General features: G+C 33.5%; 1 protein-coding gene across 2 annotated transcripts; it reads left to right on the top strand.

Annotated features, from left to right (window-relative positions):
* The first annotated feature begins 1,062 nt into the window (after positions 1-1,062).
* MMADHC (metabolism of cobalamin associated D) lies at positions 1,063-18,259 on the top strand. Of its 2 annotated transcripts, XM_083865263.1 has the most exons (8): positions 1,063-1,244; positions 4,494-4,638; positions 6,428-6,645; positions 8,366-8,471; positions 10,086-10,216; positions 13,260-13,346; positions 15,245-15,457; positions 18,145-18,259. In XM_083865263.1, exons 1-7 carry the CDS (start codon positions 1,236-1,238, stop codon positions 15,437-15,439), a joined length of 891 nt encoding a protein of 296 aa, XP_083721389.1. In that variant the 5' UTR covers positions 1,063-1,235; the 3' UTR covers positions 15,440-15,457; positions 18,145-18,259. The 2 variants fall into 2 exon arrangements, with proteins under 2 accessions (XP_083721389.1, XP_083721388.1); XM_083865262.1 differs by lacking the exon at positions 18,145-18,259 and having other exon boundaries at positions 15,245-15,599.
* Positions 18,260-23,574: the final 5,315 nt, after the last annotated feature.

The raw sequence follows: 23,574 nt of genomic DNA, 5'->3' as shown, positions 1-23,574 counted from the left end.
TCTGTTAATAAACCAGTGGCAAAGCAAAATAAAGGTCCAGAAACCTCTGCTTTGGAAGGAAAATAAATTCAAGGCTTTGAGCAGAGTCACTGAGGGATGGGAACGCCCAAACTTTTATTTGAGAGAGGTTAAAATTCCTTTTCCTTAACCAACAGCTGGAACAGACAGCAAAGAAATGGCAAAAAAAAAGAGAAAAAACTTTAATCTTTGGGATTGTGACCATTCCTTGGGGAGCCTGGACAGTGCTTTACCATTAAAAAAAAAAAAAATGAGGGAGGGAAGCCACTGAAGAAAGTTTTTAATATTTTTACTATTATTTTGTATAAGTTATTTGAAGTCCTGCCCTGAAGTTTTAGGGCAGAATCGCCGCTGATTCTCCCCATTCCCAGCAAACCCAAAGCTTTGCCCTTTTCCTTAGAGGAAACACTCCTCACCCTTTCAATTCCCTTCAATAAAACCTCTTTTTTCCCCTTTTTTTCTCCCAATTTTCCCCTTTTTTCTCCCCTTTATGGGAATGACGGGGATGGGGCTGAGGACGCTCCGTGAGCGCCCCCTGGCGGCCGCCGCGGGTACTGCCCCACACGGGGGCCCCTCACACGGGGCAACAGCGGCTCGGCAGCGCCGAGGGGACCCGCCAGCCCCGCCAGGACCGATTCAAGCCCCGCCAGGACCGATCCCAGCCCCGCCAGGACCGATCCCAACCCCGCCGATCCCTCGGGAACCTCCCCGGCCCCGCCGCCATCGCCGCTTCCCCTCACGGCCTCCCCTCCCGCAGCCGTGAGCAACAGAACGCCGAGCGGGCAGATTCCGCCCCGTTCCGCGCCGCGCCCATCGAGGCGTCGGCGCATCGATTGGTTCAGCCTGGGAGGCGCGCGGTGAGGGCGTGGTGAGGGCGGGTGGGCGCCGCCATTTTGCAGGAAGAGGTGAGAGGGGCCGGGAGTTCCTTTTGCTTTTCCTCTTTTCCTTTTGCTTTTCCTCTTTTCCTACTTCTTTTCTTCTTTTCCTGCTTCTTTCTTCTCCTTTCCCGTCCTGCTGTCCCCGGCAGCGCCGCTCCTGAGGCGCGGGGAAGGCGGTTTGGGGCGGGTGGAGTGTGAGGAATCATCGGAGTTGGGGAGCCCAGCGCTTTATTTTCCTTTTTTTCTTCCTTTTTCTTGTTCTTTTTCTGTTGTCTCCCCTCTTCTCTTCTCTTTTGCAGGGGCTCGGGGCGTGTCAGCGAGGGGAGAGCAGCGTCTGCCATGGCCAATGTGAGTGAGCGGCTGGAAATCCCGGGCACGGCCGAGCTGAGGATTAAATAGAGTTATAAACACGTTTGGGTGGGAAAAGACTTAAAAAAAATAAATTTAATTCCAACACCTTGCCGTGGGAAGGAAGACTTTCCATTATCTCAGGGATTGACCTCAGCACCGTCACAGGGAAGAATTTATTCCTGAAATTCCCAAATCCAGACCCTCCTTCAGCTCGAATATTTCAGGAATAATATCACTGAGGATTAAATACATTTTTTTTCTTATTTTTCATCTTATCCTGGTCTCAGCCACACAACAATTCCATTTATCCCAGGAATAATATCACTAAAAATTAAATCCACTTTTTTTCCCTATTTTTCCTCTTTTCCTGGCTTCAGTCACAAAACAATTCCATTTATCCCAGGAATAATGTCACTAAGAATTAAATCCATTTTTTCCCTATTTCTCCTCTTTTCCTGGTCTCAGCCACAAAACAATTCCATTTATCCCAGGAATAATATCACTAAAAATTAAATCCACTTTTTTTTCCCTATTTTTCCTCTTTTCCTGGCTTCAGCCCCAAAACAATTCCATTTATCCCAGGAAAATCCCAGCAATAATATCACTGAGGATTAAATCCAATTTTTTCCTGTGTTTTTCCTCTTATCCTGGTCTCAGCCACGAAACAATTCCATTTATCCCAGGAATAATATTTATAAATTTATTAATTTATGGGGCATTAAATCCAATTTTTTTCTGTTTCTTTCTGTTTCTTTTCCTCTTATCCTGGTCTCAGCCACAAAACAATTCCATTTATCTCAGGAATATCCCAGGAATAATATCACTGAGAATTAAATCCAAATTTTTTTTCTCTTTTCCTGGCCTCAAACACAGAGAAATTCTGTATTTCTGGAACATTAATCTGATTTATCCCAGAATAAAACTCCTGGAATTCACACAGGAATCCCCCAACCTCAGAAGGAGAGGATTCAAATTCAGAATAAAATGAAATTTTACAGAATAAAATTGAATTTTCCTTCAGGATAATATCCCAGCAATAATATAATTGAGGATTAAATCAATTTTTTTTCCTTATTTTTCCTTTTATTCTGGTCTCAGCCACAAAACAATTCAATTTATTCCAGGAATAATATCACAGAGGATTAAATCTAATTTTTTTTTCCTGTTTCTTTTCCTGGCCTCATCTCCAAAGCAATTCCATCTTTTTGGAACATTCAAATTTAAACACCTTTTATTTTTATTATTTTATTTTTATTATTTTTATATTTATTTATTTTATTTATTTATTATTTTTATTTTATTATTTTTATTTTTTTAATTTTTTTTTTTTTTTTTAATTTTTGGCCCATAAATAATTCCTTCATTTCTTGTGCAGCACCAGATGTGGAAATATTTGCCTGAGTGAGCTTTAATTAGTGTTAAATGAGGCTGATAATAAGGAAAAAAATGCACTTTTCTGCTAATTACACCTCATTTCTAATTATTTACATCTGTTTATAAAAGAAATTCATCTCAATTGTGATTTTACATAATAAGGAAAAGAAATATTTGAGTGGGAACAGATTTTTTTTGTTGTTCCAGGAATTTTTAAAGCTGTTTTTACAACGAGAAAACTCCAGGTTTGAACTGGAAATAATTGATTGAAGTAATAAATTAAATGTATCTTTAAATATTTTATAATTTGGTGTAAAAATTATTTTATTTTTACACAGAGGTGCTGGATGAGAAACTTTCAGGAGCTGCTACTTTAAATTCAGTTTTTAGATTAATTTTTTATATTAAATTTTGATATTAAAGCCAAACAGCACCATTTATTCTCCTTTTTTTTTTTTTTTCTTTTAGGTAAATTACTTCTGAATTTTTATTTAGTTATATTTTAAAATATTTTTTTAAATATTTTATTTATTTTTATTTATATATATATATAATTAAATAATATATATGTTTATATTTAATTATATGTATATATAAATTATATATATAACTTAATTTTCAGGGCTTTTTCTTCACGTGAGAAGCCCTTAATTACCACTAAAAATCAAGTGAAAAGTAAAATTTTACTAAAATTTTAATTGCCACTGAAATTAATTGCCAATTTAATTACTAAAATTAATTACCACTTTAATTGCCACTAAAAGTCAAGTAAAAAAGTAAAATTTTACTAAAATTTTCATTACCACTAAAATTAATTACCACTTTAATTACCATCAAAAGTAAAGCAAAAAGTAAAATAATTACTACTAAAAGTAAAGTAAAAAGTTAAATAATTTATACTAATATACTAAATTAATTACCACTAAAAGTAAAACCAAAGCAATTGTTATTTTGATTTTAAATTTTTAATTACCACTAAAAATCAAGTAAAAAGTAAATTTTTACTAAAATTTTAATTACCTATTAATAAAATTGAATAATAACTAAAAATTACTAAAATTAATTACCACTTTAATCACTAAAATTAATTACCACTTTAATTACCACTAAAAGTAAAGCAAAAAGTAAAATAATCACCACTAAAAGTAAAGTAAAACCAATTTTTATTTTGATTTTAAAATTTTAATTACCACTAAAAATCAAGTAAATGTAAAATTTTACTAAAATTTTAATTACCTATTGCTAAAATAAAATTTTAATAATAATTCAAATTTACTGAAATTAATTACCACTTTAATTGCCACTGAAAGTAAAATAAAAAGTAAAATAATTACCACTAAAAGTAAAGTAAAAGCAAATTCATTTTAGATTTTAATTTTTTTAATTACCATGAAAAATAAAGTAAAAAGTAAAATTTTACTAAAATTTTAATTACCTATTACTAAAATAAAATTTAATAATAATTAAAATTTGCTAAATTTAATTACCACTAAAAGCAGAGTAAACAGTAAAATAATTACCACTAAAAGTAAAGAGTAAAATAATTACCACTAGAAGTAAAGTAAAAGCAATTTTTAATTTTTATTTTAATTTTTAAATGGCCACTAAAAATGCTAATCAAAAAATTAAAAAATTAAAATTTAAAAAAAATTTAAATTACCACTATTTTTAAGGTTTTTTTTTTCCTTTCCTTGGACCAACAAAATATAAAAACAACCCTCAAATCCTTCTCTAAAATGACGCTCCAGCTGCTCATAATTCAAATTTTAATACAGTTATCGAGGCAAGATTTTTCCTGTGACTCTCAAAGCTGTGTTTATAATATTCTTTATAAAATAAATAATAATTTTAATTATTTTTCTCTCTCCTCAGGTGCTCTGTAGCAGAGCCAGATTGGTCACTTACCTGCCAGGCTTTTATTCCTTAGTCAAGAGGATTGGGAATCCCAAAGCTTTTTCCACTGCTGGATCCTCGGGGTCTGATGAGCCCCATGTGGCTGCTGCTCCTCCTGATTTATGTGAGGAAAAAAAAGAAAAAAAACCAGATTTTTTACCATAAAATCTCAGTTTGGGAGTGGGGTTTTTGGTTTGGGGGGTGGCGGTGGGTCTTGTTAAATCCTGGGGTGGGAGAGGGTTTTTCCCTTTGGATTTTCCTTTTGGATTTTCCTTTGGGGGTTTTCCTTGGGGTTTTCCTCTTTTCTTTGTGTGCAAGAGGGTTTTCTCATGGGTTTTTCCCTTTGGGGTTTTTCCCTTTGGGGTTTTTCCCTTTGGGGTTTTTCCCTTTGGATTTTCCTTTTGGGTTTTCCCTTGGATTTTTCCCTTGGATTTTTCCCTTGGGTTTTCTCTTTGGATTTTCCCTGGGTTTTTCCCTTTTGGGTTTTTCCCTTTTGGGTTTTCCCTTTGGGGTTTTCCCCTTGGATTTTCCCCTTGGGTTTTTCACTTGGGTTTTCCCTTTGGATTTTCACTTGGGTTTTCCCTTTGGGGTTTTTCCCTTTGGGTTTTTCCCTTTGGGGTTTCCCTTTTAGGTTTTCCCTTTGGGTTTCCCTTTGGATTTTCACTTGGGTTTCCTTTTGGGTTTTTCCCTTGGGTTTCCCTTTGGGTTTTCCTCTTTTCCTTGTGTGGGAGAGGGATTTTCCCTTTGGTTTTCCCTTTGGGTTTTCTTTTAGGTTTTACTTTGGGTTTTCCCTTTGGGGTTTTCCCTTGGGATTCTCCTTTCAGTTTTCCTTTGGGTTTTCCTGTTTTCCTCATGTGGGAGAGGATTTTCCCCTTGGGGTTTTCCCCTTGGGGTTTTCCCCTTGGATTTTCCCCTTGGATTTTTCCTTGGGTTTTTCTCTTGGAGTTTTCCCTTGGGGTTTTTTTTGAGTTTTCCTCTTTTCCTTGTGTGGGAGAGGTTTGTCTCTTGGAGTTTCCCTTGGGGTTTTCCTCTTTTCTTTGTGTGGGAGAGGGTTTCCTCGTGGGGTGTCCCTTGGGGTGTCCCTTTGGGTTGTCTTTTAGGTTTTCTTTTAGGTTTTCCTTTGGGTTTTCCCTTTGGGGTTTTCCCTTGGTGTTCTCCTTTCAGTTTTTCTTTGGGTTTTCCTTTGGGTTTTCCTGTTTTCCTCATGTGGGAGAGGGTTTTCCCTTGGGGTTTCTCTTGGGTTTTCCTCTTTTCCTTGTGTGGGAGAGAGATTTTCCTTTGAGTTTTCCCTTGGGTTTTCCTGCTTGCTTCGTGTGGGAGAAGGATTTTCCCTTGGGTTTTCCTACTTTTCTCCTGTGGGAGAGGGATTTTCCCTTGGGTTTTCCTGCTTTCCTCGTATGGGAGAAGGGTTTTCCCTTGGGTTTTCCCTTGGGTTTTCCTCATGTGGGAGAGGGATTTTCCCTTGGGCTTTCCTTTGGGTTTTCCTTGGGTTTTGCTGCTTTCCTCATGTGAGAGAGGAGTTTTCCCTGGGATTTTCCAGCTTTCCCTTGTGTGGGAGAGGGATTTTCCCTTGAGTTTTCCCTTGGGTTTAGTTGCTTTTCCCTGTGGGAGAGGGGTTTTCCTTGGGGCTTTCCCTTGGGTTTTCCTCTTTTCCTTGTGTGGCAGAAGGATTTTCCCCTGGGTTTTCCTTTGCGTTTTCCTGCTTTCCTTGTGTGGAAGAGGGATTTTCCTTTGGGTTTTCCTATTTTCCTCATGTGGGAGAAGGATTTTCCCTTGGGTTTTCCTTTGGGTTTTTCCTTTGAGTTTTCCCTTGGGCTTTCCTGCTTTCCTCCCATGAGAGAGCCATTTTCCCTCACATTTTCCTCCTTTTTTTTTAATGTTTTTTTGATATTTCCTGCCATAACCCTTTCCAGGTCCCAGGACGGTGTGGCCGGACGAGGCGATGGGACCTTTCGGTCCCCAGGATCAAAGATTCCAACTGCCTGGGAACATTGGCTTCGACTGCCACCTCCATGGCACAGCTTCCCAAAAACAATCCCAAACTTCCAAAAGCCTCCCTGACATTTTAGCAGAGCCCTCAGCCAGTGAGAGGCACGAGTTTGTCATGGCACAATATATCAATGAATTCCAGGTGAGGACAAACCCCTCCTGCCTGGGGGGAAAAGGAGAATTGAGCCCTTTTGGGGCTGGAAAAGGATTTTTCTGCAAATCTGGAGTTGGTTGGGTTGAGAAAAAGGTGACACAGTTGTGGAGTTTTTTAGGAGAAAAGATTTCAGGCAGCATTTTAGGAGTGATTAATGAGAAAATTTCAGTCTCCAACTTGCTGATTGCAAAGTCTCATCACATTTTATTGAATAAATCAGAATTTTCCTTCAGGATTTTATTGATTGGATTTGGATTTACAAGGTTTGGGCAATGTTTAGTTCGTAAAGGATTCACACAGGAATCCCTCAACCTCACAAAAAGAGGATTCAGAATAAAATGGAATTTTCCCTCAGGATTTTATTGAATGGATCAAGATTTACAAAGTTTGGGCAATGTTTAGTTCTAAAATCCCATGGAATTCACACAGGAATCTCCCAACTTCACAAGGAGAGGATTCACATTCAGAGTAAAATTGAATTTTCCTTCAGGATTTTATTGTGTGGGTCAGGATTTAAAAGCTTTGGGTAATATTTAATTCTAAAACCCACAAAATTCACACAGGAATCCCTTAATCTCACAAGGAGAGGATTCACATTCAGAGTAAAGTTGAATTTTCCTTCAGGATTTTATTCAATGGATCAGGATTTGCAAAGTTTGGGTAAAGTTTAGTTTTAAAAACGCACAAAATTCACACAGGAATCCCTCAGCCTCACAAAAAGAGGATTCAGAATAAAATGAAATTTTCCCTCAGGATTTTATTGAATGGATCAAGATTTACAAAGTTTGGGCAATGTTTAGTTCTAAAATCCCATGGAATTCACACAAGAATCTTCCAACTTCACAAGGAGTGGCTTAAGATTCAGTAAAATTGAATTTTCCCTCAGAATTTTATTGAATGGATCAGGATTTGCAAAGTTTGGGTAATGTTTAATTCTAAAATCCACGAAATTCACACAATAATCTTCCAACTCCACAAGGAGAGGAATCAGAATCAGAGTAAAATTGAATTTTACAGAATAAAATTGAATTTTCCTTCAGGATTTTATTGAATGGATCAGGATTTACAAAGGATCAGAATTTACAAAAATATATATAATATATTTTTTATATATTATATTCTGCATTTATATAATATGCTGTAATATTTCTGTATTTGTATTTTTTCTGCTTTAACATAATACAGTCCCAATAAAACATAAAACTTTGATATTTTTGTAAAATACAATTATTTTATAAAGTATTTGTAATATATGTTTATATTATAAATAAATATACAAAAATACATATTTATTTTATAAATATATATATATTTATAATAATTTGTAAAAAGTTTTGTAAAGTAAAATTTGGGTAAAATGAGTGTAAAATTCCCTCATTTTGAGCTAATCCAGAATTTATTGTAAAGGGTAAAATTCCCTCATTTTGAACTAACACAGAATTTACTGTAAAAGGTAAAATTGTGTGGATCTAAGTAACACCAAAATATATTTTAATATATTTTAATATCTTCTTATAACTTTTAATAGCTTTTAGTATATTTAATATTATTATTATTTTAATATTTAATATAAAAACTGTGAAGTCCCATTGCAAATCACCTGAAACTGCTCAAGTGCAGTTGATCACTAAACCCTATTTTGATATCCAAAGTTATTCCTGTTGGATTTTAACTGAGGAAATTTGGATTTTTTTTGTGGTTTTTTTAGGGTTCTGATGCTCCTCAGAAGCAGCAAATCAACAATGCTGAGACTTACTTTGAAAATGCCAAAGTGGAATGTGCAGTGCAAGCCTGTCCTGAGCTGCTGAGAAAAGGTTCACTTTTATTTTATTTTATTTTATTTTATTTTATTTTATTTTATTTTATTTTATTCTATTTTATTTTATTTATTCTATTTTATTTTATTCTATTTTATTTTATTTATTCTATTTTATTTTATTTATTTTATTTTATTTTATTCTATTTTATTTTATTTCTGGCCAAGAAAATCCCAACTTTTCAAATGTAAAAGCAGTGCAGGAAATGCTCTGCCATTGACAGCACAAAATGTGGTGTAAAAAAGGGGAATTCAGAAAAATAATCACAAAAATCGGGTTTTTTTAGAATGGAAACTAAATTTGCTGTTGGAAATTTAACATTTAATTTCAAATGTCATTTTTAGTTGTTGTTTTAGTGCCAGTTTAGGGGAATTCTGGATTTAATTCCCCATCCAAAATCCAGTTGTCAAATCCTTTGGAATTGCTGAATGACGAATGGAAATCACAAAACTTCAATTTGTGGTTTTAATTTATTCAGGAAAGAAATGACTGGAAAGAAATGGGAATAAAACAAAATTTAAAAGGGAAATCTGCCTGAAATGTTGATCAAATCCTTTGGAATTTTTAAAGAAAACAACAAACGGGAATCACAAAACTTCAGTTTGTGGTTTTAATTTATTCAAGGAAGAAATGACTGAAATTAAATGGGATTAAAACCAGTTTAAAAGGGAAATCTGCCTGAAATGTTGATCAGATCCTTTGGAGTTTTTAAGGAAAACAAAAAATGAGAATCACAAAATTTCAATTTGTGTTTTAAGTTGTTCAGGAAGGAAATTACTAAAATTAAATGGGATTAAAACCAGTTTAAAAGGGAAATGTGCCTGAAATGTTGATCAAATCCTTTAGAATTTTTAAATAAAACAACAAACAGGAATCACAAAACTTCAATTTGTGTTTTAATTTATTCAGGGAGGAAATGACAAATTTAATGGGAATAAAATAAATTTTAAAAGGGAAATCTGCCTGAAATGTTGATCAATCCTTTGGAATTTTTAAAGAAAACAACAAACGGGAATCACAAAACTTCAGTTTGTGGTTTTAATTTATTCAAGGAAGAAATGACTGAAATTAAATGGGATTAAAACCAGTTTAAAAGGGAAATGTGCCTGAAATGTTGATCAAATCCTTTGGAATTTTTAAGGAAAACAACAAATGAGAATCACAAAATTTCAATTTGTGTTTTAAGTTGTTCAGGAAGGAAATTACTAAAATTAAATGGGATTAAAACCAGTTTAAAAGGGAAATGTGCCTGAAATGTTGATCAAATCCTTTGGAGTTTTTAAGGAAAACAAAAAATGAGAATCACAAAACTTCAGTTTGTGTTTCAATTTACTCAGAAAGCAAATGACAATTTTAATGGGAATAAAAACAATTTTAAAAGGGAAATCTGCCTGAAATATTGATCAGATCCTTTAGAATTTTTAAAGAAACAACAAACAGGAATCACAAAACTTCAATTTGTCTTTTAATTTATTCAGGAAAGAAACGACTAAAATTAAAAGGCAATAAATCCGATTTAAAAAGGCAAATCTGCCTGAAATTCTCCTGTGTTTTACATGAAAATACTCCCATGTAAAAGCAGGATTGACTTTGTTATTTCCCATTTCCCAGATTTCGAGTCGCTGTTCCCGGAGGTGAATTCCAAACGCCTGACTGTGCTCACCGTCACCCAAAAAACCAAACACGACATGACCGTGTGGAGCCAGGAGGTGGAGGAGGAGAGGGAGATGCTCTTAGAAAATGTGAGTTTTCAGCATCTTCTCCCTGAAGGTTTGAAAAAAGTCAAATTTGGAAAAAATTTTCGTGAAGTAAAATTTGGGTGAAACGAAGGTAAAATTTTCTTATTTTTGGATTAATGCGGAATTTATTGTAAAGTAAAATTTGGGTTAAATAAGGTAAATGAGGGTAAAATTATCTCATTTTAGAACTAATGCAGAATTTATTGTAAAGTAAAATTTGTATAAAATTGAGGGTAAAATTCCCTCATTTTGAACTAATGCAGAATTTACTGTAAAGTAAAATTTGGGTAAAATGAGGTAAATGAGGGTAAAATTCCTTCATTTTGATCTAATACAGATTTTATTGTAAAGAGTAAAATTTCCTCATTTTGATCAAATACAGAATTTACTGTTAAAGGATAAATTTCCCTTATTTTGAATTAATACAGAATTTGCTGTAAAAGGTAAAATTCCCTTATTTTGAAGTAATACAGAATTTACTATAAAATAAAATTTGGGTTAAATTAGGATAAAATGAGGTAAATGAGGATAAAATTAGGATAAAATTCCCTCATTTTGAACTAACACAGAATTTGCTGTAAATGGTAAAATTCCATCATTTTGAACTAATACAGAATTTACTATGAAGTGAAATTTGGGTTAAATGAGGATAAAATTAGGGTAAAATTCCTTAATTTTGAAGTAATACAAAATTTATTGTAAAGGGTAAAATTCCCTTATTTTGAACTAACACAGAGTTTACTGTAAAGTAAAATTTGGGTAAAATGAAGATTAAATGAGGGTAAAATGAGGGTAAAATTCTCTCATTTTGAAACTAATACAGAATTTACTATAAAATAAAATTTGGGTTAAATTAGGATAAAATGAGGTAAATGAGGATAAAATTAGGGTAAAATTCCCTCATTTTGAACTAATACAGAATTTACTGTAAAGTAAAATTTGTGTAAAATGAGGATAAAATGAGGTAAATGAGGATAAAATTTGGGTAAAATTCCTTTATTTTGAACTAACACAGAATTTATTGTTAAAGGATAAATTTCCCTTATTTTGAATTAATACAGAATTTACTGGAAAGTAAAATTTGGGTCAAATGAGGATAAAATTAGGGTAAAATTCCCTCATTTTTGAATTATCACAGAATTTGCTGTAAAGGATAAATTTCCCTTATTTTGAATTAATACAGAATTTACTGTAAAAAGTAATTTTCCTTTATTTTGAATTAATACAAAATTTACTGTAAAGGATAAAATTCCCTCATTTTTAACTAATACAGAATTTACTGTCAAGTAAAATTTGAGTAAAATTCAGGTAAAATTCCCTCATTTTGAACTAATACAGACACTTGTGGCTCTGTCATTATATTTTTAAAACATTTTAGAATTAACCTTTTTCTCTTAAAAAAATTGAGAATTTTTTCCCCCCAGCTTTATTTTTTTAAATTCCTTTATATGAAATATCTCCTTAGAATTCTTAAACTCTTCTTGAGCCAAAAATCTGTTAAAATGTTACAAGAGATTAATAAAGGTACTTGATTTTCTCACTTTTTCCAGCTTTAATCCAATGGATTTTGTGAGATTTCACTGCTGGTTTTATTTTCCTCTCATTTAATTAAGATTTCACTTTTTTACTGGTCAAAAATGTAAAAAAATCCCCAATTTCTCTGGTGGTTTTTTTTTCTCCCACTTTAATGGATACTTTTAATTCATTTATTGGATTTCACTTCTCTTATTTCATCTGAACTTTATCCAGGTTTTTTTTACCCCTAGAGGGCTCTGAAATTCCCTTTATTTCCCATTTCCCCACCAAGTGTAGCTGTTCACTGCTCAGCACCTAAAAAAAAAAAAATATTTTTACCTTTTATTTGTAAAAAACATCCCCAAATTCACAGTTTAATCTGTAAATAAATCACATTTATGCCTGAAATTCATCTGGAAATACCCAAAAATGCAAATGTGGGCTCTTCATTCTGAACTAACACAGAATTTGTTGTAAAAAGTAAAATTCTCTTGTTTTGAATTAGTACAGAATTTACTGTAAAGTGAAATTTGGGTAAAATGAGGAAAAAATGAGATAAATTAGAATAAAATTCTCTCATTCTGAACTAACACAGAATTCAGTGTAAAAGGTAAAATTCCATAATTTTGAATTAATACAGAATTTGCTGTAAAGGGTAAATTTCCCTTATTTTGAAATAATACAGAATTTACTGAAAAGTAAAATTTGAGTAAAATGAAGGTAAAATTAGGGTAAAATTCCTTTATTTTGAATTAATACAGAATTTACTGTAAAGGGTAAATTTCCCTTATTTTGAAATAACACAGAATTTACTGAAAAGTAAAATTTGGGTAAAATGAAGGTAAAATTAGGGTAAAATTCCTTTATTTTGAATTAATACAGAATTTACTGTAAAGGGTAAAATTCCCTTATTTGGAATTAATACAGAATTTACTGTAAAGTAAAATTTGGGTAAAATGAGGTAAATTAGGGTAAAATTAGAGTAAAATTTCCTCATTTTGAACTAACACAGAATTTACTGTAAAGGATAAAATTCCCTCATTTTGAAATAATACAGAATTTACTGGAAAGTAAAATTTGGGTAAAATGAAGGTAAAATTAGGGTAAAATTCCTTTATTTTGAATTAATACAGAATTTGCTGTAAAGTAAAATTTGGATTAAATGAGGGTAAAATCCCCTCACTTTGAACTATCACAGAATTTACTCTAAAAGGTAAAATTCCTTCATTTTGAACTATCACAGAATTTACTCTAAAAGGTAAAATTCCTTCATTTTGTTGTAAAAGGTAAATTTCCCTTATTTTGAACCTTTAAGAGACTAAACCTGAATAAATCCAATTTTAATAAATTAAGAACCTTGACCTGCTCTAGGACACTAATTGCAGAAAAAAAATCCAATTTTTTAGAACTCTAATTAAATAAAAGATTTTATTTACAACACTTCAAGTCAGAAACAATTCTTTTAATGTAAAAGCTTCATTTGAAACCTTTCTTTTCTCAATTTAATTTTGTTTTTTTGTTTTCTTTTCAGTTCATCAATGGTGCCAAGGAAATCTGCTATGCAATTTCTTCTGAGGGTTACTGGGCTGATTTCATTGATCCATCCTCAGGACTGGCAGTAAGTTTAAAATTTAACTTAATTTCAACTTTTTTCCTTTCATAAATTAAAAATTATAACCAGCAGCTCAACTCTGTGTCAACTCTCAGGGCAGGAACAGCATTGGCAGGAAATTAAATTGGATTTTAGGGAATTGGAGACGTTTTATTCCTCAAATCCTTTTGGGCATTTTATTCCATCCTCAGGTAATTTGGGAAGCCTCACACCTGTGCAGGTGAAGATTTAATAAAAAAAAACCTTTTTGCACTTTTTAATAATCCCTTTGTCCCCCCAAAAAATGAACTTTTTGTTCCTCTGGAAGATGAATTTTAGTCTGAGCTCTGCTAAAAACCTCTCACAATTCAGGGGGATGGTGGCAAAGCTGGGCTCAGTGAGGTTTTATTTAAAAAAACAATGCAAAAACCAGATTTATTGTGTCAATAGAACAATTCAGGGGTGGAAAAACTGCCCAGAATTTCATACCCTGAAGGAATTAGGGATTGATGGAAATGGGGATTTGTCCTCCAGCACAAACATCTGGCCAAGGATCAGGAGAGGCTTTTAAATCAGAAACTTCCTCCTGAGGTAAAGAACTGAAATCTCTTTAATTTAATTTAATATCAGTTTAATTTAAATACCAGTTTTTACAACTTAAATACCAGTTTTGGCAACTTAAATACCAATTTTTGCAACTAAAATACCAATTTAATTTAAACATTTGTTTGCCATTTAATCCCATTTTTCTAACCAATTTTCTGTAGGGAGTTCCTGCACAGTTAAATTGTTCATTTTTGCTGTTTCCTGAGAAGTTTTTTAAGTTTACAACTGAAATATCAGCTTAATTTAAATACCAGTTTTTGCAACTTAAACACCAGTTTTGCAGCTGAAATACAAGTTTTATTTAAACACCTGTTTACAACTTAAATCCAAATTTTTTCAACTTAAATACCAGTTTAATTTAAATACCCGTTTGCAATTTAAACACCAATTTTTGCAACTGAAATACCAATTTAATTTAAACATTTGTTTGCAATTTAATCATATTTTTTTCTCTTTTAACCGATTTTCTGTAGGGAGTTCCTGCACAGTTAAATTGTTCATTTTTGCTGTTTCCTGGGAAGTTTCTGTCCTTAATTCCTGTTTTGTCTGTGCTGTTTCTACCCTCAATTCCTGCAGAAACTTTCCAAGTGAATTCCTGTTTATTTTGGGATTTTTAGATTCTCAAAATCCGTGGAATTCCTGTTTATTTTGGGAATTTTGGATTCTCCCAAATGCAGATTATAAAGCTGGTTTTTCTCAAATATTAACATGAATACAACATGAATAATACATTAATAATTCTACCATATTATGTTTCATTAATATAATTTAGAAAAGTGATGAATATTTATTTTCTGACTGTGACATGGTTTAAATGGTAAAAAAAGACCAAATTTTTTGTTTTTTTCTTATTTGTGACATCTAAACTGACCTTGTGGCCCTACATAAAAACTTCTGGGTTCTTTTTTTTTTAATCAAAATGAAAAACTTGGAGAAAAATATTTATAAAAACCCACATTAACAGACAGAGCGGAACCACCCACCAAATAAAAATCTCAGCTAAGGAATGATTGGGGATACTGGAAAAACAGGAAAAAAATTGAATATAACACAATAATTGAAAGAGAAGAGGGTGTGTTTGCTCTTCTGTCTTCTAATTGTCTATTTTTAATTTTTATTAAATTTAAAAGTTTATTTTGAAAAGAGCAGAACTCGTTTTTTACACAAGGATGAGATCGGGATCCAAACATCTCAACTCAAGCTTCGCTTTCAGGATTTTAAATAAAATAAAAATAAAATTTAAAAAAAAAAAAAAAAAAAAAAAAAAAAAAAAAATATATCTCTTTTTTTAAATTGTTTATTTGGATTTTTGTGTTCAGTTTTTCGGGCCTTACACCAACAACCCCCTCCTGGAGACGGACGAGCGTTACCGGCACTTGGGTTTCGCCGTGGACGACCTGGGCTGCTGCAAAGTCATCCGGCACAACCTGTGGGGCACCCACGTGGTGGTGGGCAGCATCTTCACCACTGCCGAGCCCGACAGCCCCATCATGAGAAAACTCAGCGGGAATTGAGCCCTGCAGCTCCCTCAGGTTCTTCCTCCTGATCTTTGTGTTCTTTGACTCTTTTTTTTCGGGTGGTTTTAATTCTTTTTTCTCCTCTCCCTCCTCGGCGCCGTCAGGAGTTCCTCGGTTCAGAAGTGTTCTTAGAGAATAAAAAGTAGCTGGTTGTTTATTTGGAGTTGTTTTTAGGGGGGGAATGTGTGTGTTCGTCAGCTCAGGTGGGTTTGGAGTGTGGATTTGACAGCGTTGAGAGATACAGGAATTCTTGTTTCCTTTTTAAATTTGTCGTGTTTTATCTTGACAACTTAATAGTCAAAAAACCACAGGAATTCTCGTTTCCTTTTTAAATTTGCCATGTTTTATCTCAACAACTTAATAGTCAAAACCACAGGAATTCTCGTTTCCTTCTTAAATTTGCCATGTTTTATCTCGACAGCTCAATAGTCAAAATCTTCTGAAAATGCCACTGAAATTTCCAACCAATCTGCCATTCCTGAAATTAGGAACTGGCAAAAAAAAAATGGAATGAGTTATAAAATTGTTCTCCCAGAATACAGAATTTAATCAAATCTGGGCTAATCACCACAGGAATTCCACATTTTCTTCTTAAATTTGTCGTATTTTATTTCGACAACTTAATAGTCAAAATCTTCTGAAAATGTCACTGAAATTTCCAGCCAGTCCTGAAATTAGGAACTGGCAAAAAAAAAAATGGAATGAGTTATAAAATTGTTCTCCCAGAATACAGAATTTAATCAAATCTGGGCTAATCACCACAGGAATTCCACATTTTCTTATTAAATTTGTCGTATTTTATCTCGACAACTTAATCTTCTGAAAATGTCACTGAAATTTCCAGCCACTCCTGAAATTAGGAATTGGCAAAAAAAATTAATGGAATGAGTTATCAAATTGTTCTCCCAGAATTTAATCAAATCTGGGCTAATCAGAGTGTTGAGAACCACAGAAATTCACATTTTCTTCTTAAATTTGTCATGTTTTATCTCAACGGCTTAATAGTCAAAATCTTCTGAAAATGCCACTGAAATTTCCAGCTACTCCTGAAATTAGGAACTGGAAAAAAAATAAAATAAAAATTGAATTGTTCTCCCAGAATTTAATCAAATCTGGGCTAATGACAGCATTGAGAGACACAGGATTCTTGTTTCCTTTTTAAATTTGTCGTATTTTATCTCAACAACTTAATAGTCAAAATCTTCTGAAAATGTCACTGAAATTTCCAGCCACTCCTGAAATTAAGAACTGAAATTAGGCAAAAACCACCCAGAATTAGTCATAAAATTGTTCTCCCAGAATACAGAATTTAATCAAATCTGGGCTATTCACAGTGTTAAGAACCAGAGGAAATCTCATTTTCTTCTTAAATTTGCCATGTTTTATCTCTGACAATTCTTTCACTGGGCAACTTAATATTCAAAATCCTCTGAAAATGCCACTGAAATTCCCAGCCACTCCTGAAATAAGAAACTGGCAAAAAAAAAATGAAAATAAAAATGGAATGAGTTATAAAATTGTTCTCCCAGAATTTAATCAAATCTGGGCTAATAACAGTGTTGAGAACTACAGGAATTCCACATTTTCTTCTTAAATTTGCCATGTTTTATCTTGACAACTTAATATTCAAAATCTTCTGAAAATGCCACTGAAATTTCCAGCCATTCCTGAAATTAGGAACTGGCAAAAAAAAAAAAATGGAACGAGTTATCAAATTGTTCTCCCAGAATACAGAATTTAATCAAATCTGGGCTAATGACAGTGTTGAGAACCACAGGAATTCCACATTTTCTTCTTAAATTTGTCGTGTTTTATCTTGACAACTTAATAGTCAAAGTCTTCTGAAAATGCCACTGAAATTTCCAGCCACTCCTGAAATTAGGAACTGGCAAAAAAAATTAATGGAATGAGTTATCAAATTGTTCTCCCAGAATTTAATCAAATCTGGGCTAATGACAGCATTGAGAGACACAGGAATTCTTGTTTCCTTTTTAAATTTGCCATGTTTTATCTCGACAACTTAATAGTCAAAATCTTCTGAAAATGCCACTGAAATTTCCAGCCAGTCCTGAAATTAGGAACTGGCAAAAAAAACCCAACTTGAATTAGTCATAAAATTGTTCTCCCAGAATACAGAATTTAATCAAATCTGGGCTATTCACAGTGTTAAGAACCAGAGGAAATCTCATTTTCTTCTTAAATTTGCCATGTTTTATCTCTGACAATTCTTTCACTGGGCAACTTAATATTCAAAATCCTCTGAAAATGCCACTGAAATTCCCAGCCACTCCTGAAATAAGAAACTGGCAAAAAAAAACTAAAATAAAAATGGAATGAGTTATAAAATTGTTCTCCCAGAATACAGAATTTAATCAAATCTGGGCTAATCACTCATTACCTGTTGGAAAATAAGAATGAGTTCAACTTTCAGTGGTCTCCAACTCATCCAAAAATTAAAATCATCCATTAAAAAAGTCCTTAATTACCCTGGAATTACTCACCTCTTATTGTTTTTTGTCTTCATGGTGCTTGAGATTTATTTTCTCAGTGTTAGCTAAATATATTTAATTAGTTTATATATCTAAATGTAATTTAAAGTTGCTTTTGTCATTTTCTTAGGTCATTAAATACCAAAAATAATAGAGATAATAGGGCAATGCTTGGATCTCATCATTGTTTTCCTTTTCTTGGATTCAATCTAGACTTGCCTCTGGAATTGGGAAATGCAAAGAGCAATTAGGATCAATTATTGCAATTAAAAAGATGTTTCAACAGGAAAGTTCCAGCTTTTTCAGGTATCACAAAAACCATCAGATCAATGGGGGGAACAGCAGGGAAAACAATTCCAAGGCACCTGAAACTGCAGTTTGGCTGTGGGGATGGAGCAGTAAATCAGATTTTAATCTCAATTTTGGAGCCATTTTTTATGGAACAGTGGGATTATTTCAGGAGCTCAGTCTGGATGAAGAGCCAGGAATTTTCACTTGATTATTGGTTTTTATCCTCCCCCTGGATCCCAAACCTGTCCCTGTTCTGCCTTTAGGAGCAGCTCCTGCCCCAAGTGCCTCAGTGTGTCCTTGTCACATCCAGAAAACCTTCCCAGAGGAGCAGTGAGTGCTCTGCATTCCCAATTCCCTCCCCAAGGCAGAAATTCCCAAATTTTCCTCCTCCTCTGCAGCTTTTGGGGCAGGATTGATCCCTTTGCCGTGGGATTTGTGCTGTGATCCCAGAGCCCCATCCCTGAGCTCTGTTATCCCTAAAAATTCTTTTTTTACAAGGATTTATTCATCCCTGACCTCTGTTACCCATAAAAACTCAGTTCCTTCAAGGATTTTATTCATCCCTGACCTCTCTTATCCATAAAAAAGATTTTATTCATCCCTCATCTCTGTTATCCCTAAAAATTCTGTTATTTCCAAGGATTTTGTTCATCCTTGACCTCTCTTATCCATAAAAAGGGTTTTGCTCATCCCTCATCTCTGTTATCCCTAAAAATTCTGTTATTTCCAAGGATTTTGTTCATCCCTGACCTTTGTTAACCATAAAAAGGATTTTATTCATCCCTGAGCTCTGTTACCCATAAAAACTCCGTTCCTTCAAGGATTTTATTCATCCTTGACCTCTCTTATACATAAAAAAGATTTTATTCATCCCTCATATCTGTTATCCCTAAAAATTCTGTTATTTCCAAGGATTTTGTTCATCCCTGACCTCTGTTATCCATAAAAAGGATTTTATTCATCCCTCATATCTGCTATCCCTAAAAATTCTGTTATTCCAAGGATTTGTTCATCCCTGACCTTTTTTATCCCTAAAAACTCCGTTCCTTCAAGGATTTTATTCATCTCTGACCTCTCTTATCCATAAAAAGGATTTTGTTCGTCCCTCATATCTGTTATCCCTAAAAATTCTGTTATTTCCAAGGATTTTATTCATCCCTGACCTCTGTTTGTCATAAAAACTCCATTTCTTCAAGGATTTTATCCATCCCTGACCTCTGTTATCCCTAAAAACTGTTACTTGAAGGATTTTATCCATCCTTGACCTCTCAACCATAAAAAAAAATCTGTTTTTCCAAGGATTTGATTCATCCCAGGCCTCTGTTATCGATAAAAATGAATTTATTCATCCTTGACCTCTCTCATCCATAAAAAACTCTGTTACTTCAAGGATTTTATTCCTATTTTTTTTTTTGTTTGTTTTTTTCTCCTTCTCATCCAGAAGATTAAAGAATTTGACAACTGCAGGATGTTGTTGTGTCTGTTTGCAAAATCCAGGAATTTTTTCACTTGGACACTTGTGGGGAAATTTCTTGGATAAATATTGGAAAAATCACGAAATGCTTCACATAAATTGTAAATATTTTGAATATTTGATGTTTTATTTTGTGCTTTGGGAAGGGTGGGAGCTCTCAGGTCATTCCAGTTATTATTTTGGAGTTCAGGTTCTTTCAGTTTTATCCTGTAAAGAATTTTTCCTTTTTTTTTTTTCCCCAATGGCAGAAATCTCACTGGGAATATTGGGAATTTTGCCTTGAGTTCTTTAATATTAATATTTTATTTCATGGTTTGAAGGGAGATCCAATTCCTGATATTTTTCTGAACACAATTTTCTCCTGAATCCCCCAAAAATATCTAGAGCTGCTCCAGTTGTGTTTTCCTCCCATCAGAAGAACCAGACCAGGAATGAATTTTCTTTTATCAAAGAAAATTCTGGAATACAAAATAAATTCAATATCTCCACAACCCTTTTCCTCACGTCCCAATAACCAAAAAAAAAATCCTAAAATTGAGATATTTTGAAAGAATTTTAATTAAATTCCCCCTGTAAATAATGAATCATTCCCAAATTTTACCCCTTTTGAACTCCGGGGGTTGTTGTTTTACACTGGACACAAATTCCTGTTTAATTTTTGGGGATTTTTGGGTTCTCCCAAAAATCAAGAATTCCTGTTTATTTGGGGGGATTTTTAGTTTTTCCAAATCTGAAAAATTCTTGTTTATTTTGGGAATTTTGGATTCTCCCAAATCTGAAAAATTCCTGTTTATTTTTTGGGATTTTTGGATTCTCCCAAATCTGAGAAATTCCTGTTTTATTTGGGGGAAATCCTGTTTATTTTGGGGATTTTTGGATTCTCAAAATCTGAGAAATTCCTGTTTATTTTGGAGATTTTTGGATTCTCCCAAATCTGAAAAATTCGTGTTTATTTTGGGGATTTTTTTGATTCTCCCAAATCTGAAAAATTCCTGTTTATTTTGGGGATTTTTAGATTCTCCCAAATCTGAAAAATTCCTGTTTATTTTTTGGGATTTTTGGATTCTCCCAAATCTGAGAAATTCCTGTTTTATTTTGGGGAATTCCTGTTTATTTGGGGATTTTTGGATTCTCATAAATCTGAGAAATTCATTGTTTATTTTGGGGATTTTTGGATTCACCCAAATCTGAGAAATTCCTATTTATTTAGGGAATTTTTGCATTCAGTTTTCCCTCTCTACTCTGGGAAAATTCAATTTTTTCCATCATTTTTGTCACTTTTGGGCTGTTTTGGGGAAGATTTTTTCCCTGCTGTTCCCTCTTTAATTCCCTGGCTGGGATTTAATCAGACACCTCACACTGAATATTGAACATATTTATTTATACAGAATATTTTTGTACAGAATTTACACCTGTTAAAAAAAAACCAATTCAACATTTTCAAAGCAATATCCCAAAAAAAAAAAAAAGTTTTTTTTTTCCTTTTATTTAAGGAAAAAAATTAATTTCCTTAATTTCACCTTAATTTCTTTTTTTTTTTTTTTTTTTAATCTTCCAGGAAGGCTTTGAATTTTTTGAGGGGAGGAATTTTCAGAACCAGGTGAAATTTGCATAGAAAAAGAGATTTAAAAAAAAAAAAAAAAAACCAACCCAGAGCTGGGTGAGGAAGTCCTAAAAGGACACAAAAATTCTGGGGGTGAGACCCCAAAAATATTGATTTTTATATTAAAAATAATTAAAACCAGACAGTGGTGAAGGTCAATTTTTATAAAGATGTGTATCTATAATTTTTATATATTTATAAATATAATTTTTAAAAAATAAAATCCCTTGTAAAACACACTGAGCCTTTTATTCCCTGGAGAAATCACCTGATTAATTAAATGAAATTTAAATGAAAAATTAAATTAAATTAAATGAAAAATGAAAAATTAAATTTAATGAAATTAAATGAAAAAATTAAATGAAATTATCTTGAACCTCCAAGAAAATTCAGTTCCAAAAATTCAACCAGTCCCTTCCATGAGCAGATCCCTGATTTTTCAGGATTTATTTTGCATTTCCCTGTAATTTCTCCCTCCCAAAAAATCCCATTTTGAGCCTAAAAACACCAGAATTATTGACAGAGCTCAAGTTACCCTGGAGCAAAAATAGGGAAAAAATAAAATCTCTATAGAAAGAATAATTAATTATTTTTTTAAAAAAAATTCATTATAAAACAGTTTTAAAGCAAGTCCATGACAGCCTGCTTTTATTACTGACTTTGCAAGACAAAGTTGATTTAAAAATAAAAAAAAAATCAATGTAAAACATTTTATTTTTAATATATATTTATATTTTTATATATATATATTTTTGATCATTTATACATTACACTGACTTGCAAACCATCCTGGTTTTTTCCTGGCGAGATCAGAACTTTTAGGGATATTTTTCCCAACATTTTTCCAAATCCTCCTGGATTTCTAAAAAATAAATATTGCATCTGTAATTTCCAGGAAAAATGAGCACCAGAGTCACCCAAACACAGCTGGAACTGCGAGCAGGGGAATAAAAATGGGATAAAAATGGAATAAAAAATCCAGGATTTTTTTTTCTTTAGTTCGGGTCTTGGGATTTGGGGTTAAAATGGGAAAAAAATTGGAAAAATATGGAAAAAATGAGAAAAAATGGAAAAAATTGGGAAAAAATGGAAAAAAAAATGAAAAAAATGGAAAAAATGGGAAAAAAAATGGAACAATTTAGAAAAGAATGGAAAAAATGGGGAAAAATGGAAAAAAATGAAAAAAATGGAAAAAATGGAAAAAAAATGGAACAATTTAGAAAAGAATGGAAAAAATGGGGAAAAATGGAAAAAAATTGGAAAGTTTTGGAAAAATGGAAAAAATGGAAAAAAATGGAAAAATTTAGAAAAAAATGGGAGAAATGGAAAAAAAATGGAAAAAAAGGAAAAAATTGGGGGAAAATGGAAAATTTTGGAAAGAAATGGAAAATTTTGGAAAAAAATGGAAAAAAATTTGGGAAAAACGGGAAAAATGGAAGAATTTGGGAAACAATGGAAAGAAATGAAAAAAATCGGGGGAAAATGGAAAAAAATGGAAAAAAATTGGAAAAATTTGGGAAAAAATGGAAAAATTTGGGAAAAAATGGGAAAATTGAAATATTTGCCCCCGAAACCAACGGGAATCCGTTGAGCAGCAGCTCCTCATCCTCCTCCCGCTGGAAATGAGGAATTTTAAGAGATTTCTCCAGTTCATTTCAGGAATTCCAGAGCTTTTCCAGGGATTTCCTCCTTTCCCTCCCTGGTGGCACCGCCGGGTCCGTGTTAATTACCGCGGGTTAATGAGGGCAGTTAATGAGGGGCTGGTCCTGATGGGATTCCGTGACTTGAGTGACATTTCCAGCTCTTCACCGACTCAGGCCGTGTCCTGGGTTTAGTGCAGGATGTGCACACAGTGTTTATCCCATCCCCATCCCCATGAGCTGCTGGAACCAGGTGGGGCAGTGTTTTCCCAGGCCCCTCCTTTGGGCTCTTCTGCTCATGGCCCATCAATGCCTTGCCCAGGACTCACAGGGAACTCCCTCCAGGAGCTCTCTCTGTTTAATGGGCCATCAAGGAGCCACTGCACGACTCCTCATCCCATTGGGAGATGCTCCCAATGCCCAGGGGGAGGAGCCAAGCATTCCCACCTGGAGAGAATCTGGGATTTGGGACAGGACAAGCAGCCCTGAGCCACTGGATTCCCAGAGGAGCAGAGCTCCCAGACCTTTCTGTGGGATCACTGCTTCAGGAAGAGCCCCTCACCTGGACTGCTCCCCCCACCCTGCTCAGGGTGTGTTCTGACTCTGGCAGTGCTCCTTTGTGTTATTGCATTCAT

Source organism: Zosterops lateralis (assembly GCF_965231275.1).
Source record: "Zosterops lateralis genome assembly, chromosome: 7".
NCBI lineage: Eukaryota > Metazoa > Chordata > Aves > Passeriformes > Zosteropidae > Zosterops > Zosterops lateralis.
This window is presented reverse-complemented; position numbering and strand designations above follow the sequence as displayed.

Coding starts and splice junctions, on each gene's coding strand:
- MMADHC (XM_083865263.1), top strand. Junction 8,472..10,085: donor TCCTGAGCTGCTGAGAAAAG/GTTCACTTTTAT, acceptor CCCATTTCCCAG/ATTTCGAGTCGCTGTTCCCG. Junction 10,217..13,259: donor GGGAGATGCTCTTAGAAAAT/GTGAGTTTTCAG, acceptor TTTTCTTTTCAG/TTCATCAATGGTGCCAAGGA.